At 31.2% G+C, this 13,973-nt stretch overlaps 1 protein-coding gene across 2 annotated transcripts in view; it reads left to right on the forward strand.

Moving 5' to 3' along the window:
• The window catches only part of LOC140050161 (rho GTPase-activating protein 7-like), a 104,947-nt gene that overhangs the window by 87,286 nt on the left and 3,688 nt on the right, over positions 1 to 13,973 (forward strand). For both annotated transcript variants that reach the window (XM_072095230.1, XM_072095231.1), the window contains 7 exons: positions 5,060 to 5,179; positions 7,150 to 7,382; positions 8,269 to 8,391; positions 9,087 to 9,217; positions 9,853 to 10,053; positions 12,005 to 12,315; positions 12,938 to 13,063. In XM_072095230.1, coding sequence (XP_071951331.1) covers positions 5,060 to 5,179; positions 7,150 to 7,382; positions 8,269 to 8,391; positions 9,087 to 9,217; positions 9,853 to 10,053; positions 12,005 to 12,315; positions 12,938 to 13,063 — 1,245 coding nt within the window. The remainder of the gene's footprint in view (positions 1 to 5,059; positions 5,180 to 7,149; positions 7,383 to 8,268; positions 8,392 to 9,086; positions 9,218 to 9,852; positions 10,054 to 12,004; positions 12,316 to 12,937; positions 13,064 to 13,973) is intronic.

Consider the following 13,973-nt stretch of genomic DNA (forward strand, 5'->3'; position numbering starts at 1 on the left):
TAAAACGGACAAGAGGTTTTAGGGCCATTGATGGAGAAATACCGCTGATAAAAGATTTTTAATTGTTTATGACACTTGACCTGATGATGATATTGGTTAAAATTGTTCATAAAAGAAATAAAAATGACAAACCATTATGTGTACTACAAATATATATTAAATCCACAGATTTTGAAAGTACAGTACGTAATGTAAAATTTGTGATATTGTACTGTTTTACAGATGAAATTATTGCCTGTTACTAAGAAGACACATGTTCGAATCCCACTGAGTACACATTGTTAGACATAAGACATGTTAAGAAATATAATTTATTAAAAAATCCTCCATTTTTTAAGTAACTGACTGTTGCTGGCTCTCCAGTTATTTTTATTTCAGATTGTTTAAAACTAAACATTATACATATAATTTATAATCATTTAAGAATGATTTAGATTATAGAACCAGTGAGTTTTCATTAATTAACTTGTTGACAGTACCTGTCCCTGGGTGCCAATAAATAAACTCAATTTCATGATGTATCTGCTGCCTGGTCTCACTACTGTCTCACTAGCGTCTCACCACAATGTATACGGTGGATTATCCGATTACCGGTATATTCAATGTGAAGGGTTAGAAAGACATTTCTTGTTGATAGAATGCTTTGGTCTGGTTGATTTGTCTTTACCAGACTTTAAACCACTGTCAGGATGTAGCTGAAAAGGGAGGACAGATCATGATTCCTCTGGGAGGGCCCAACTATCTTATTCTGCTGGTGAATGAAACCTTCGGGGACAACGTCGTAGTGACTGCGTGCTCTTCCGTAATTCCGTTTGTGTCATCTATGGAAGGTTAACAACCCTCTGCAAATTGTCCGCGTAGGAAAACTGGATAAATGAATTCCCTATGCGGGAAGTCGTTCATTAAAGGTGCATGGAACAGACATTCTCGTAATTGCGACGGCTACGTGATTCTGAAATGAATACATAATTTTAATTATTACGTTCTGTCAGTTCTGCTAGCCAAATTCTATGATACATTTTTTATTGAAGCTGATTTGAATATTCAAATTATATACAGAATTAACAGTGTGAAAGCCTGTACAATAAAACGCCTTTGTTTAACACCTATAATTCAAATTCTAAGAAATAAATAATTTCCACTCAAAAATGTGTCAAAATATGAGCGTCATTGCCTTCATTAAATAATTTTATATCTGTTATTCACCGACCCCAAGGCATTGTCAAAAATTCCAGTTCATAGTCTCATGGCGAAAATTCTAATTGTTTCTGACAAAACTAATCCTACTGTATGTCCTAATTGAGATATTTCACAAAAAATTGATTGCATTAGTAAGTGCGTATTGTCATATTCATCTGAATATTAATTTCGGAATTTTTATGAACTCTCATGAGAAATAACAATAGGCTTTACAGGAAATTCTTTTGAAGCTCGCGTCAATTACATATTTTGACGGTTTTCTACTCCGATATGCTTTCTGTCTTTTTTCCAACAGGTGAGATGAGTTTTACCGTTAAAATGATTATTATTCAATTTACCTTTTAATGCAGTTCATTTAAAGTTAATTTCTAAGTTCGGCATGTCTTAAATACTTGGAACCTTGTTTGTGACACGATTGAAGATGTGACCAGCAATGTCCAGTGGGTATAATTTTGTGTCAATTATTAAGTAAAATTTAATTTAAAACTTATATTCATCTTTTCTATTGCATAAACAGTTCTATCTAGTTAATCCGGGAAAAATAGGATTCTTTATTCAGTTTTTTAAGTTTTTCTTACAAACTTTGACATACTGTATCGACATTTTATTTTAAATTAAATAGTTGTACATTTTTATAATTACATGTTTTGGTATAATCTAATTTTTTTTTGGTGTGGGTTTGCAAGCAGAGCTTTTTTAAAATTATATAACACATTTTTGACATAACTAAACTAAAAGTTCTAATTTTTATTAGATAGCTTTTAAGTGGAATAATTTCAGTGTTCTTAACTACTGTAAATGTCACATGCTTTTTAACATGACCCCTTCTAACCCCAACACCATCTTTTTAGTCGACATTTATTTTTTAACGTTTAGATGAGTTAGCAAGTTTTTGGAATGGTTCCATGAATGATGTGTTACCCCCCATCGGGGTCAATGTACTTATTCATTATCTGAGATACACAGGTCAAGGATAGGTTTCTTATCTCTGGTAAAAACTTGGCAAGTTTATTTAACAGGGGTAAAAACCAAATTCCTCTTCTTCCTCACCTGTTCCCCCTCCTCGTTTATATACCTGGCACATGGTTATCTATTAAGGTTTACTGAAATATAGCTAGACATGTATCCTCAATTAGTAATTATAAATTAATATATATACATATTCCGAATATTTATATAAGTTTTTGATCCCTGTTTACCATATTAAACCATTCTATTGACCTCTTCTACACTATACTTTCAAAGGATATATAAATTTAAACTAGACACGTGTCTCATTTAATTATAAAAAAATGGAGAATTAAAACATAACATTAATTTACAACACGTTAAAGGAATCATATGACATTCGGTATGATGTCCTATACCTGTAATTTAATTGGATACGTTCATTTACAGTTAGATAATTTTATATATAGCTTTTGATTTACGATGACTTGTGTATGAACTGCTATAAATGGACGTAATGATTGTGCCTACAAGTGTATCAAATTTCTGGATTTGTTTGGTAATCCGCAGGGATGTAAAACGGTAGGATGAGCAGTAAAAGGGACAGACACACACTGACACGATGAGGAAGCGTTCAAATCATTTCAAAGCAAAAGAATTTAATTTATAATTAGGTAGTTTGCGAGTCTCGTGTTTTATTAGTTGAATTTGCATTGATTATGATATTTGTTTTTTTGTATTGGAGGTTATGAAGTAGTCTTGTTGGTGGTAGATGGATTACTGGTAATCCTGGTAGGCTAGAATTTAATTGGCCCTTAGGGGATGAGTTATGGGTAGATATCATATAATCCATAAAAGGGGTTACGAATTAAAAACATCACCATCTAAAATTAGTAACAAAAGTAATTAAAACTTAATAGTTATTAATTAACTTTTTCTTTTTGTTTAGGGAGTCATTAATGTGTATATATGTGTTTTTGAGTCATTATTATAATGTTTGTATTATTTCGAGGAAATGAGGTAGCCTAGTTGTGATTGTAGACTCGTGGAACAAGGGGATTCACCACTTGTCATAGAGTCACTGGCTCCAGAGGAATTAAAAGAACGACTCCAATATAGGAAATCTAGTATTTAACTTGACTGTTGGCCATGACTGTTAATTTGTGTCGTATCGTTATCTGCGGCTTAACGTTAATCACATAGCGAGCTAAGGATGCTTTCAATCAGGCTTCGTACGCGTTGAGTCGTGGGCCAAACGTCCGAGCAAACGTCCTGACAGTTTTAATTTGTTTGTTTAATTGGCAAAAGTGCATTTGACGAATTTGTATGAGTGTTTTATTACGACTGTAGAATTTTCTGATTTGTTTTAATGAATAATTATGACTATTCTTCAGATTACAATCAGTCATCAACAATTTCTTTAGTTTCTTAAACTTTTTTTGTTTTGCGACGTAGGTGTCAACGGAGAAGTGCCATCCGTTTTTTCAACTAACAGTCTTGAAAAATATATCCTTAATTAAGATGATATGAAATGATAAGGCTATACTTCCTGATATCTATTCCTTCTTAATCCCCCTGGGGTGTGGGGGAAGTTTGAAAACTAATTTCAGCAATGATCAAATCTTAATCAAAAATATTTATGAAAAATATGAATTTATTAATTTATTTTATTATTTATGAAACATGTTTTACTGATATGTAAAACAGTATAAATTCTTTTAAATTTTCTTTTTAGAATTGCAGTTTAACAACGTTAATCTGGTATTATTTTCAATAAATTTGTTAAAATAAAAACAGAAAAAGAAATGCAGTAATATCATCTAACTAAATATTGATTGTCAGCATATGCTGTTTAGGGTCACCCTCTATAAATAAGGAGTAATAAAAAAACACCTATATATATATATATATATATATAGAATAAGAACAATGTTTATTTACAAGTGAGTAAACTTAATTATTAAAAACAAATATTGATAAAAACTTCATTCGTCTTATAATTAAATGTATGTTGATTGTTATCTGAACAATTAGGTACTTGTTCTAATGAATGCTGCTACTAACGAATCGGTTAATTGGCTACAATGATACTGATCCACATCAAACAAGGATAAAATTAATGAATGTAAACAAATCCTAATTAATTGTAAAGAGATATCAGGAATCCAAAAGGCATACTTTGGCATCTATTCGGTTTACCCTTTGGGCCGAAGACGGTTGATAAAAGAACCGCTGTCCTGTTAAGTTTCTTTGCTTAGCGTCAAGGTAAACTAATAAAAGGTGTATTGAAACTCTTTTGTTTATTGTAAGACTATATCATGTTCAGATTAGTTTCAATCAAAATCATTTGTGTGCTACTAGATAGCTCTTTTCTATGCCTACGTAAACGGCACCCCTCTGCTACCGTCAACAGGTACGTCTAATTGGTGCATAGCGATCGTAGGAATCATTACTGAAATCCTAGTGAGCTGATTGAAGAAACTCACTAGTCACATGTGCAGGCTGTTTCCTTATATGGCAGGCTCAAGTGTCAGTGTAGGAAGTAGACCTAATGTGATTTGCTCACTCAGCAGACGAGTTTAAAAACTTGCTTGCTGTAGCGGATTGTTGTCATTGTAGTCGTCAAACTCAAAGAGCAAGCTTCAGAGAGTAGCACTGCGAGCGTATAGTAAAGTTAAACAACTTTTTACTTTCTTGTTCACCATACACAAACTTTTCAGGACTATAAACTAGAAAACGTTTTACGGTGTTTAATGTGTTGTTGAGTAAAAGACGAACTCACTATGGATATTATGACTTATTCCAAGATTCAATCGCTTCTCAGACTTTTAAGATTAGGGAACGAATCCGATGTTTTTGATACTAAAACTTTTACTCGTAAATATGACCGAACTCTTACTTTACCCACCAGGCCGTTCCAGATCAACAACATGTCGGTTGGACAATTGATGTACGTACGAAAGTTATCGTTACTTAAATTAACTGCACTAATGGAAAGATACTCGGTTTCTCATCGAAGCGGTTGGAGTTGGTGAGTTGTTTTTTATTATAATTAATATCTGTGGTATTTAATATTTGTGGTATTTAATATTTGTTGTATTTAATATTTGTGGTATTTAATATTGGGGTATTTAATATTTGTGGTATGTAATATTTGGGGTATTTAATGTTTGTTGTATTTAATATTTGTGGTATTTAATTTTTGGGGTATTCAATATTTGTGGTATTTTTATTTACTGTGTTTATTATTGTGATATCTGAATTTTTAACAATCTATACGGTATATATTAAAAAAAATTATATTCAGTAATGTATAAAATACTATCAATATGGGTTATGAATTAAGAAGGGATACTGTTTATTGTTTATATTTATGAATGGTATGAAATTTTAAGAAAAGTTAACCATTTGACATTTCCATAACATAGTCTGTTTGGTTAAAAAACATAGTATTTTAATTGGAAAAGGGTGCTTTTCATTAGAACTCAATAAAAATATTTTGGCCTGTCCCCAATAATCATAAGACATTTTTATTATTATATTTTTACCACATTGTTGATCTTACTTTTCATTATAATTGAGATATTTGAGTAAAATATGTCACTGCCTTTGGGATAGTTACATTTGATGTGTAAATCTCAATACATTATCAAAAGCGTTAATATTTCTTTTGGCACGTAGATCTCGGTGATCTGAAACCCGACGAACCCAATCTTATTGTTTGTGTGTGGTAACAGGAATCTATACTCCACATTAATGCACGACCTCATTTGCCTAATACAATTTCATAACACCTTCCCAGATGAATTTCTGATTAAAATAAACCTGTAAAGTTGACTCTAAAGTATCAAGACTTTAGGCTATCAGTATGACGGAATACAGTACAAGCACTAATTCAAAAGCACCGCGTTAACCGCCCTTGGGTAATCATAGTGTCGTATTTATTTTTTTTCTCCGTCTAGTAGATACCATGAGAAATGAATAATGCGTTAACTGATCCCCGGGGATAAGGCAATTTCTAAAACACTTGCAGCACATTCTAAATGTTAACCTTAATGCTTCTAGTCAGTTTATGATATCTTTAACATTTTCCCATGACATATTGATGTCCTTAAGCTAATAGAGCTACTTTGATTGTTTCTCAAGACATGTATAATATTTCAAAAATGTCACCAGTAATGTGCTCAACAAAAATGATTATTAGCACGATAATTACTATGTTTTATAAATATTTTAAAGGGTTATACCGTACATACCATAAACACAATTAATAACTGTCTTGCTCAAATTTAATAATATTTTAAGAAATACAGTAACAGTCTAATATGACACAAAATTATGTTTTTTGCAATAATTTTATCTAAAAATTAAAACTCAAAATAAGACCATATAAAGAATTATATGTTTGTGTACTAACATAATTGACGTATTAAAATATTATTTCATTCATTTTTTAATATTTTAATGATAAAACACAGGATATCCAAAAGTAAATATACTGTTTTTTTGTTTAACTAAATATTTAAAATTTATTTAAAGTGTAAAAAATTGATAAGATTCTGACTAATTATTAATATTATAAATTTCCGTCAGTTGTAATTGTTGTTCTAATTTCAAAGCATTTAGGCAACAAACTTTTAACTTGTCAATAAAGATCGAAGGTCGTTTAATTAAAAATACAAGTTTTATACTTTTTTCCATTTCCTATTATTTTTCATACTGTTTTTCTTAAGAAAAAAGCCTAAAGAGTAGTGGCACTGTGGGTGGGTGCTCGCTTGTTTACACAGGGTTATTGGTTCAAATTCTGTCACAGGTTCTCCTGGCCTATACAGCGCCACAACCTGTGTCATTAAAGCCTCGTATGAGACTTGATTTAGAAAGAATGGGTTTCCTTCCTGTATTTTGCAATTCATGTATTTCACTGTAAATCAAAATTTGTTAAAATCAATAAAAACACAAATCAATTTATATTTAATGAAAATTATTTTTTTAATCTTTTAGGATGATGCCACGATTTATGAAACGAATAAAAACACCAGATTACAAAGATCGAAAGGTTTTTGGTGTTCCTCTGTCTCACTGCTTACAGAAAACAGGCCAGCCACTTCCACAAACAATATTATATGCAATGAGGTATTTAAGAAGAGTGGCGAAAGATTCAGTCGGTATTTTCCGAAAACCGGGAGTGAGATCACGGATACAACAAATAAAGAAGATTAATGAATCAAATATAGGTAAGTTTTTGAAAAATTCAGTTATTTTTAATGTAAAATGATATAAACAAAATTCTCTTATAATACCAGACTTTCTGAAAACTGGAAACTCTCCCCAAAATTCTTGAAAACACATTCGGAATATCAAAATTAAATCATATAATATTAGGTCAGCTTAAGATATTGAGAGAGTAGGACCATTTTTATACATGTTTTTTAATTTCACATATTTTTTATTTTAAAGTATAAATTTACATATCCAAAAGATTTCGAAGATTTTTTCTCTATTAAATAGAATTTCTGGAAATGATTATTAATAGTTGATTTTGTCACAAGCATTGCATTATTTCATTTATCTTTGGTGGTCTATGTCTTGGTATTAAACATCTCTTAGACTTGTTGGCTATATTATTTAATCAGTTTTAATAGCCTTGTGGTTTTACCTTATAAAAGCAGACTATCGCAAAGTAATCACCTACGATACTTAAACCCATTGAATCACCACTATCAAAATAAAAGTCACAGACAGAAATTAAAGAAATCCACGCCCCCTGATGGGTCCTACCGACTATCACTTGGTGCCCTCCTTACCGCACAGTGTCCTGACCAGACATCAATTGCCATATTTGTGTTATGACACTACCGTGACGACATTAATCGCATCGCAGTCATCATTCGGATGGTGGTCGTGTACATTCTTGGCAGATCTTATCGTCAGATGACAAAAGAATTTTATCACTTTAACATTTAAATGTTTTGCAGTCGTGTAGCGTTGTCAGAATGAATTAGTTTTGTATGTATGAGTGATACCAATGCAACATTATTTTGATATTTATTTAAACCTTTACTTTATCGTAACATATTGATAAGTCATTTTATAATTATAATTCACTTTTCCCTTTCTTAGATGTTAACTATGAAGGCATGATGGCGTATGATGTCGCCGATATGTTAAAACAGTATTTCCGCGAGTTACCTGAACCTCTGCTCACATCAAAGTTACACGATACGTTTCTCAGCATCTTCACATGTAAGTACAAAAAAAATAATTTAATAATAAATAATTTTAAAAATGACATGTTTCTATATAATATTGCAAATTATGTAAAACAAAAAAGTGAAAATGATTTTTAATATAAAAATTACTCAAGGCTGATCTAATTAACACCAAATATATTTTACCTAAAAATGCATTTTCTGCGGTTTTTGAAGCATGAAATTATGTCAATCATTTTTGTAGTCTTGTGTGAAAAGTAGATTGTGTTTGATAAAGAAACAACTTTTTACCCAGTTGGGAGAACATAGTAGGGTCTCAAACGGCCTTGCACTTAAAATATGACGCTATTAAGGCTAAAAATTGTTACTTAGCGCCTTAAAATCTCTTCTTGGGGGTCGATTTTTAATGTATAAGGTCATAACTAATAGATAAGAATGATGTTGATGTTGTATAACCGAGAAAAAAAAGTTTCGCTACATGAAAGAAATTAGAGCAGATATGTAATGCTCCAAGTAATTTTATAAAACTAATTTAAGTGTTAAGGTTAAATATAAAAGGTTAGGAAAATCATTATAAACTTTCCAAAGTGAAAATGATTTTTCCAAACTTTCCCGATTGTGAATCAAAAGGGAATTTGTTGATTAACCTGGGTGAATTGAATTAACACCTTAAGTTCTTCTTATTACTGTTATAATAATAATAATTTATTGTGTTTCTTCTTTTTTTAGCAATGCCAAAAGACCAGCGTTTATCGGCGCTACAAGCGGCAGTTATGTTATTACCGGATGAAAACAGAGAAGTTTTGCAATCTTTGGTGCTATTCCTCAGCGACATTGCCACTCACTCACAAACAAACCAAGTAAGCTTATACAATTACCTAGATTAAACCTAGCCTACAAGCATGCTTTAGGCTCTCTATTTAGTCTAGTATAGTTCATATACTGTCTTACCCTAGCCTGCCTTAACTAATGCTAATTACTAACTGGCTAGACTAAACCTAGATGCTTTTCCACCTGACTTCAATGAGCCTAGCTATCTCACCAACTGACTTGGCCAAGCATAGCTACCACACTACTAGCTGCCTAATTACTAGACTAATTTCTACTACCATTTCTTATTTTTCCACAGTCTTTAACTTTCTTCTGTTTTTTTTTAGTGCAACAAACATAAGTTTAAAAACATAAGAAAAGAAAAAAACTAAAGTTAATGCTAAATTAATTTGATTCATCTCTCGGGACTTGTGCATAATACGCATGTAGTTGCCGCTTCCTCAGAACCAAAAATATCCGCATCAATCATTCCGTTTAATTAGGTTATGCCAGCACGGGAAAAGACTTGCATTGCGTTTATTGATATGTGGAACGTGCGGCTCGAATTAGGATGGAAAAATTATGAAGAAAATATAAATGGAAGTTACTGACAATTTTAGGAAGATGAACAGAACTGATGGATATATAGAATAATTTAATTTCATTTATTTTCTCACTTCTTCAGATGACGCCATACAATTTGGCTGTATGCTTCGCTCCATCCCTATTCCACCTCAGTCCGTCCCCAAACCAACAAGTCGGTACAAGTCCTAGACGCACACGCAAAAACTTTTCGCAACGGCCTGAGCAACGAGAGCTTTCAGATAACATTGCAGCAAATGAGTGTTTAACGTTGATGATAAAAGAAGTTAAGAAATTATTCATGGTAAGTATACTTTAGAAAAAGAAAGTATATTTAAAATGTTGTGGATAGAGATAAACTGTAAATAGCCTATTATTAAGACGTTGCCCCCAACAAATTTCTATATGTCTACTCTTATTGAGAGAAAAAAAAACAGAAGTGTTATTCATCGAAAAACACAATATTTTCATACACATTGTAGTCGCCACATTTGCTACAACTTGTTATCGGTTATTTCCTATTGTTCTCCGATAACCATAATTAATTTATTGATAATTTCTTTGATAATTATTCCAATCCATCCCATCACTGAAATCCTTCAACATTATAATCCCTATTTGCTCGAAAGGAAATCTATTAAGCTGTTTGATACGTGTGTCATGCAATAGCTGGATCAAATTCATTTGGAAATGCCCAATAAAATCACATATCTTTATCCGTAACTATAATGTTTTTTAGTTGTAATAATGTTGTCTGTGTGATTGATTTATTGCTTCCTGATATTAACGCAGTAGTTAGTTGTTTCCCTTTATTCCCTTAATTAGTTTATTTATTGGTTAATTAAATACATTTGTATTTGTTAATGCTAAGTATTATCTTTGTTATGCAATGAAGATCAATGGATGTATATAACATTCATATACAGTTTATGAATGCTTATTTGAAAAACTAAAACTTGTTTGAAATGTTATATTTGTCATGTTTGTTATCATACATATTCTTTCACATTAATTTTCTTAAATAATATTTCCTATTTCTTGGTAAGAGTAAAGCTCTGTCTACACTATCAAACTTTATGTGACAAAAAAATGTGATGTGCCCATATATGGACATGATGATGTCATATCACCACCATATATTGGCATATCACTAACATATATGGGCACATCACACTGTTGTCAAACTAGTTTGATAGTGTAGACAGAGCTTAAGACTACAATCTTCTAATAGCAAGAATATAAGGCACATCTTAAAAATATACCATTGACAAAAAAAAACTATCGTACAGATATTTTGAAATTAAATAACACATATTAATAACTAATAATGATATGAATATGAAACTGCTATTTTAATTATGCTTATGGAAGTATGTTTTCTACAACATAATTTACAAATTAGTTAATTTTACGCTTTGAATTTTATGACTCACAACACGCTTCCCGTCAGATCCTGACTTGAAGGAAAATGTAGCGGTATTGCAGTAATTAATTACATAATTATATGCGTGAGTTCCCATTAGATAATTAGCGTTGCTAAATTCATTTAACATTTGCAAATTTTTAAGACATGTTCATAAAATCTTCCTCCCCTTCTTAAATCAAATTTACTTATCTTTGATATCAACTTCAAGAATATTGATTTGGACAACAAATTTGTTTTTGATAAATTTGCGCTGTTTTAATCGTGTACATTTATCTTTATGGGTAAAGGCAGTGTTCAAATTATAAATGACAAAGTAATTAGGTTTTTACCATAAATTAATTTTTAAATTATTTTAAGTAAAACTGTTAATAACTATTATTAAATTATCAATGTACATATTACATTTATTTATTTTTTATTTATCAATTTTTTTATTTTATTTTTTTAATTAATTTTATTATGAATATTTTTTTTAGGATTATTGCAATTATATATGTTTCATATAAGTACTGCAAAACAAAACATGCTTAAAAGAAAACACCATTGTGGTGGTTTTTATTTATTAACATATTTGAAATCTTATATAAATATTATAATAATTATAATTATAATATAAACATTATAATAATAATATAAATATTATACTATGCTTATACATGGATCTTTAATAGTTGTTCTAAAGTTGAAACTACGGAACTGACTTTCTTCCTTTGTTTGTTGAATTCAAGTGGTTTCCCTTCGTTGTCATATTAAACAGTTGCTATCAGCGTTGGGGTACATCCCCAGTGTCTCAATCCCTTTAAATGTCATGTTCTCGTTTATTTTTCAGGTCCCGGAGGAGACGATAACGAAATGCCACTTTTCATATATCGACATGGGGGAGCCAGTCACCTTGGAAGAACTCGGACGAAAGAAATTTGACGAAACAGCTGATTATAACAGCTATATGGAGAGCTGCATACAAGGAGTGTTGAAAGAATCGAGGGAAAAATTCAAAGGGTGGATTCCATGCGCACCCGTAGAGGGCGTCGATGTAGCATTTAAAAAAGTCGGTGATGAACATCCCCTCCGACTTTGGAAATGTTCGTTGGAAGTTGAGGCGCCACCATTAGAGCTGTTGCATCGTATTATTAACGAAAGGTAATTTGATTATTAAAGAAACGTTTTATGATATCTCGTATGTTTTGTCTTTCCCTTGTCGGGGTTTACAAATTAAAATAAATTTTAGTTATTCCTCTGTCTTTGCAAAATGTAATACATACTAATTTGATATTCCTACACAAATGTATTTTATTAGATAATAATTGTTTTTAATGAAAACTAGGTGGAATGATCAATGAGTGGCTGTTTGAAATAATTGTCTTAATTTATATATTTGATTCTGAACAATAAACTAGGTTGACATATTATAGTGTTTTATTATTTTTTGGACACAAGTACACAAAAGGATACGAATTAGACACGCGGGGCAACAGTTGCAATCTGTTGCCTCCAGCTGCATCGAGAAAAAATTTAACGAAATTTTAGAATTACATGAAACCGAATTTAAAACATTGGCAGGGTACGTGATTGAGGCCAACATAACAAATGTGTACAACCAGTTAAATACAGTGATTAAGTTGCAAGAAATCAACGATTATGCGTTCATCGTGCAGAAGAATGATAAGGCTGGATGGAAGTGCATGTAAATGAAGTGTTTCTTGAGCAAATCTTTCGTCGCATTTATTCTGACAACCCGTTTTTTTTTTGGTTTTTTTTGTAGATATTTATGGGATGAAGATTTACTGAAATGGCGTGTCGTTGAAAAATTAAACAATCAGACTGAAGTATATCAGTACGTAGTGAATTCGATGGCACCACACCCAACCCGAGATTATTGCGTTTTGAGGTAAATAAAAAAAATACTTCATACTGATATGTTATAAGGTTATCACCCATTAAACAAAAAAAGGTTAAGTATTTAAAGAAAGACATGGTTTAATATTTACATAGATCATTTACCATTGATACGTTGTCACATACTGTACATTCATCATATTGGTCTAGTTTGGGACATTTATATGTCACAGTTTTGTAACATGAGTCAACATGTAGACATCATAAAAGTGACCCGAGGAAGCTTGGGTGTCTCTCTGAGTAACAACTGGTCCTGATAAAAATGAAAGTATATCTACTCCAAGGATAGGATATGATTAATAAAAAATGCAATATTATTTAATATCGGAATCAATAACTTTAACCTTGTCCTATTGAACACAAACTTGTTTTAGTAATGCATTACGTAGACGGATACACAGGGGCCCGGCCGCAACACGCATCTTTTCGGTTTTTAAAAACTTTTATTCATAAATGCGTTTAATATTACTTCAGAATCAAAATTATGGTTAACAATGTTTTAATGGAAATAACTTTTTAAAATTTTGGACTGTCTGTCCCTCTCTTTCATAATATATAAGTCAATTCTTCCCAAAGTAATTTTGAGAATATAATGGTGGCTACAAAAATACTTAATTAAATAAACTAAATATATAATTGCAATGTTTTGATATTTAAAACCCCCAATTCATAAATCTTAGGAAGTCTATACTAATGCCATTATACTTTGTCAATTTGAAAACAATTATATAAATTAAGGGTAATTCTTTTGAGAACCGATGCCAATACGGTTCACCAATGCCAATCCAGTTTATTACAATATTTACCAACACAAATTAATTGGTTTATTGCGCTAACTGGAACTGCTTTATCATTATAAAACGCGCTTTGGAATTATTACATCTGTTCCTGCGCTGACAGAA

This window comes from Antedon mediterranea, chromosome 5 (genome assembly GCF_964355755.1).
Source record: "Antedon mediterranea chromosome 5, ecAntMedi1.1, whole genome shotgun sequence".
NCBI lineage: Eukaryota > Metazoa > Echinodermata > Crinoidea > Comatulida > Antedonidae > Antedon > Antedon mediterranea.